Source organism: Alosa alosa, chromosome 8, assembly GCF_017589495.1.
Source record: "Alosa alosa isolate M-15738 ecotype Scorff River chromosome 8, AALO_Geno_1.1, whole genome shotgun sequence".
Taxonomy (NCBI): Eukaryota; Metazoa; Chordata; class Actinopteri; order Clupeiformes; family Clupeidae; genus Alosa; species Alosa alosa.
Genome location: NC_063196.1, coordinates 9,809,059 through 9,814,184, shown reverse-complemented (window position 1 = coordinate 9,814,184; position 5,126 = coordinate 9,809,059). Strand labels below are relative to the sequence as shown.

Sequence of the window (5,126 nt, the reverse complement as noted above, 5' to 3'; positions counted from 1 at the left end):
TGTGTGTGTGTGTGTCTGTGTGTGTGTGTGTGTCTGAGAGAGAGAGAGAGAAATTCAGTGAAAAGGGACAGTGATGCAACCAGGGGTCTGTTGGTGACAAAAGAGAAGCACTGAATAACATAGCTGTAAGATGAAGCACAAGAATGAAGACACTCGATGATAAATAATAATACAAATAATAGTAATACTAGTCCACTGACACATTCCATCGGGCAAGGTTAAAAATGTCATAAAATAAAAAAAATATGTGCTAGATGTTGAAAAATGTCGAGTGGAAAAACAGAGCGACAGGCGAGAATGCCTTATCCGTCTCAAATTCTCTAAGAATCACACGAAAGCGGTAGAGGCTGTATGCCCTTGACGATTGTTTGTGGGTGCGTAATAATTTGGCCGCATGTTTTCTTTGAAGATTAATTTCAACTCTCTGGCGAAACAAAACCTTTTGGCAACCCTTAATATATCCGGGAAATGATTACAATCAATTTATTAGCAAAGGAACCCATTTATTCCACACTCTGAAGCTTATGAAGTCGTCACCAACACGGGTTTTACAGGCCTCACCATCGTTCTGCTTCACTGCAAAAACCTTGGCGCTCTGAATTAGAAAAAAAACACAAGTTATTGTAGGCCATTTGTTAGAAAAAGAAAAGAAGACAGTAAAACAGTAAAATGGAAAGAAAGAAAAAAATATGGTAGGATAAGGAAAAGTAGGCTACAATTACTGTTTTGTCTACAAAGTATTGAAATATAGGATCGTCATAAATAAACCCACGACAAGGCAAATATTGTAATATAAATATGTCACAGGCTTAGCAATAAAATCGAAGAATTAAATTAAATTAGTTGGCTGCCGACAGGTTGTAGACCGCAGCACAATAAACCCTCTTTGCTTTGGTGATGTCGAACGGTGACAAGTTCGGTCACAACAAAATAAAACGGAAGTTAACTTCAAGAGCCTATTTTCTCAGATAATATGGGTAGCTAATTGCAGAGGTTCAAACTGGCTGTGCAAATGAAGTATCTCCTACTGTATGTAAAGCTAATTAAGCCCTCTTCACCGCCAGTCTTCAGTAGACCACCCACGTTCTTATTTGAGCGCAGCAGACTAACAGAAAACTGAACTGAATCACAGCAATATTTTCAAAAGTTTCTTTCCGTAATGTAGGCTATTTTTCATCTAGAATTGAATACACGCTGTCGGGATCTAATGGCGAAGCAGCAACTCAATAGCGCTTTCCTTAATTATTCGAAATACTTTGATACCTTTTTGTCAGAATATGTAATTTGGGCCATTTGTATAGCATACAATTGTTGGCTATAGAAAACAGTCGTTTATGCATATGTAAAGTTTGTCCATAACCTAACATAAAAATGTCAATTCAATACATGTAAATTTAGCCTAGTTAATAGCCTACATAGGCCTGCATGCATCACCTACCCATCTTGGTGTCAAGGTCATCACATTGAATTTTGCAATAAAAAAAAAAAAATCTTTAAAGAAATACCATTTAATGCACTAAAATAAATGACCTTCAGAGCATATACATTCCCTTATCTCACTAATAAGCTTAACCATCTGACAGGGATGGGGTAGATTCTTTATTTTAAATAACAACAGAAATGCAATCACAGATGTTATTCTATAGAACAGGGAATATAATAAATGCAGCTGGCTGAATAGAGGGCACATTACAGTCACTCAGAATCAAGTCAGCATACAAATTCATTTCTATACAGTAATTTGATACGTCTTCCTAGCACTAGCTCCACGAAAACAAGAGCTTCCATGCAGCCCTTGAAAACACCAATTCCCCAGTAACCAGCTGTTTGTTCCTTACAACAATTGGAAACTTGACTGACACGCAATGACAGTTTAAGATGAAATTACAATATGGCGACAACGGTGATGAAAATTGAGGTTAAGGTCTGACTATTTTGCCGCTCCATTTCAATCTGTGTTTTCAATTGAAAGGAGTGATGGAAAACCTCGGCTCTGCCGACAATTGACACATGGCAGCCGGAGGAGCCCACGGCCCACATACAAATCCCCACCCAGACCCCCCTAACACCCTTAAATGGAACATTCACTGTGCTTTTGTCTGCTGATACGGTGCCTTCTACACCTCTAAACCCACATCTTTGTGGGAGGGCCACACACTTCTGCCCAGCTAGACCTCTGCTTTTTCAATGTGTATCTCTCTCTCTCTTTGTGTGTGTGTGTGTGTGTAAGTTGGTTTCTCTATTTGTGATTTAGATAAAGAGAGGAGAGTGCACTGTGCATGGGTGTCTGTGTGAGTGTGTAAGTTTGTGTGTGTCTGTTTTTTATAGAGTGCGTGTGTGTGTGAGTTTGTGTGTAGCTCTAAAGGACTAAACTGCTGCCTCTATTGTAGCACACAGTGGCACCCGCTTTGAAACAAAATGGCTGTCTGAGTAAGACGTCTCCAGAGAGCAACAACACCGTGATGGAGAAGGAAGAAAAAAAATGTGTGGAAAATATTCTTTTCATCTCCGCCAGGTTATATTCTTGCCACCCCTTCTCGTTTCAGAACCTTTTCAATTCAAACAAGATTTACATGTTTTAAAGTCATGCACCTAAGATGGATGGAAACATGGGGAAAGAGCAGAGACTCTGGCATGTTGACTTCACCATTCAAATGTGTATCCACTGAGCAAAAGCTTTTAGCACAGGGCTCTCAAGTGTGCGCTGTCTATATCACAATGAAAGCCAATTGTTAGGTAGGCACAATGTATCACATGTGACGAAAGCTGTCTCCCTTTCCATAGAAGGCACCTGCACACAATCAGACACTACTTCTTGTTGGCTTTCAGAGTCTTAGCAAAGCACACATACCACAATGTGCTGGTTCTATGCAATGCCAGACTGTTTGTGTGTGTTTACAGACAAATTCAGTTTTTCAGGCAAAAAAATGAAATACCAAAATACCAGGATGCATTCAGACATCCATAAGTGGGCTAAAAACAAGATCCTGAGTGTGTTTTTGTGTGGACTACTCAAGGCCATACAAACATTTTCTGTGATTAATCTGACCGATTCCACCATCACAAACAGCTCTGCATTCGATACAGAATTTTTTGACTGACTCTCTGCACAATTATATTCACTTACATGGCTCTCTCCAAACACAGTAGGACTCCGCTCACCTCATCTGCTTATTGTGACTGGAGTGCGGATACACCACGGTCACCTGTGCTGTGATGGGGAAATATACAGTATTGCATGTACCATCAATCAAATCTGAAGACTGTGTACTGAGTTACGGATGATACTGAGATGTCCGGAGTGGATTGGTTTGGTACACTGTTAGATTCAGCCACAGACGCCGTGCCTGTGATTGAGCTAATGCCTGATAGATGAATATGATGCACTATGATTAACAATGCTGTGTGACTACATCTAATTTACTCATGATGACTGTAGAGACTGTGTAAAATGAATGACATTCTCACCATTGAAACATGTTCAAGAAATTCACTTAATCTATTCATAACCCTCAAAACATCAAGAAAAATCAATAAGGCCAGACACCTTCAGGCTAACATCGAGGCTTCCAGTCTTGACTTCATGCTAATGTAAGACGCTCAGAAATTATATATAGCCTCGGAAACATAGAGACGTCGAGCTATAGGCTATCCTCGCTTGAAAGAGCTTGGCACACTACGAGAATTGAAGATATACTATTGGTAGGCAAATTAACAATTTCATAGGCATTAAGCCTTAAAGGTAAATGTAACCAATATCACTTCAGTTGAATGTACAAGTAAACTCACATGGTCTACTGTAACAAAGTAGCAAATGGTAACAAAGGAAACTTAACCAATTCACAGAGGTAAACTTGACAAGTTAGAGATAACAGATACACCAGATAAAACAATACAAACCCAGAGATAGGGAAAGGGGGGGAGAGAAAGAGAGACAGAGAGAGGGAGAGAGAAAAAGGGAGAAAGAGAGAGGGGGGAAAGAGAGAGACCCAGAGAAGAGGTCCAAGATGGGAAAGCCGAAGAGCCCAGGAGGACCAGAGCCTCCACTTTTATCATTCACTTGGGCCACCCCCGACTCATCAGAGCCTTTGTTGTCTGAGGTGGATGGGTGTGGCCCAGGTGGATATCATAACTTTATGCTACAGTTTAATTCTTAATCTACAACTATGCACAGATACATTCAATTGTAACGAAACCATAATCAGACTGTTGCCCACATTACAAGTATTAATTCAAGACCAAACATGAATGTATTATTCACAACACATATTTACAGAGCAATACTGTATGATAATGAGGTTGGCCTATCTCACCATAAGACATCAAGTAGGCCCAGGACTGAGTTACCTCTCAGTAGAGGGGCCAGAACAAGGAGCAAATGGTTGGGGGTCTTTGGCCATGGCCAGCTAAGACAATACAGATCAAACACAGGTATCCACACATGTAAATTGAATGCAAAAGGCATTCTTTAGAAATGCAAAAGGTTTGAGCAAAAAACGGGCCTTACACTAATATGTAACTCTATCTTGCCAGCCTAAACACATTTCCACTGTGATGAAAGCACAGCGTCTCTACTCTGCAAGCAGCTCAACTCAAGTTAGCTGTTGATTACACCTTTAGCAGGTGAAGCATGTCAATCATCCCCAAGGGCAGCAGTGGCCCTCTCTCTTGACCTGCTGGCCCGTCTGAAAAGGCCGGTATCGGTATCGACGTCTCACGGCGGGAACAGGAACCTCTCCAAACCCCCATGGTGCGGCGCTTCCTGTGGCAGTGGCAGACAGGTCAATGGCACCCAGCTCCGGCCCCCTGACGGGCCACACACAGGGACACTCGCAGGCCATCGATTCTCTTTAGCCACCGACACATTTACAACCACAGAAGGAGTGAATGGAGCTCCACTAGCCAATGGCAACAGTGAGAGAGGGAGAGAGGGAGACAGAGAAAGAGAGAGTGGGGGAGGGAGAGAAAGGGAGGGAGGGAGAGAGGGGGAAAGTGAAAGCAGAGGAGAGAGCGTGAACGCTGCAGGGCTCATAAGCTGGATTGCTGACGGCTATACTGTGGTACAGTACCTGAAGAGGTGTCGCTGTTTTTGCTGTCAGCTAGCATTATTCAGAGACACACACAGA

General features: G+C 41.8%; 1 protein-coding gene across 2 annotated transcripts in view; it reads right to left on the bottom strand.

The window, feature by feature from the left end:
- Positions 1-579: 579 nt before the first annotated feature.
- Positions 580-5,126, bottom strand: part of ppm1ab (protein phosphatase, Mg2+/Mn2+ dependent, 1Ab) — a 32,073-nt gene continuing 27,526 nt past the window's right edge. Inside the window, exon 6 of one of the 2 annotated variants that reach the window (XM_048249752.1) lies at positions 580-595. In XM_048249752.1, coding sequence (XP_048105709.1) covers position 595 — 1 coding nt within the window. In that variant the 3' untranslated portion in view covers positions 580-594. Of the gene's footprint in view, positions 596-2,116; positions 3,212-5,126 lie in introns of those variants that run through there. The other variant, XM_048249746.1, reaches the window with a different exon arrangement.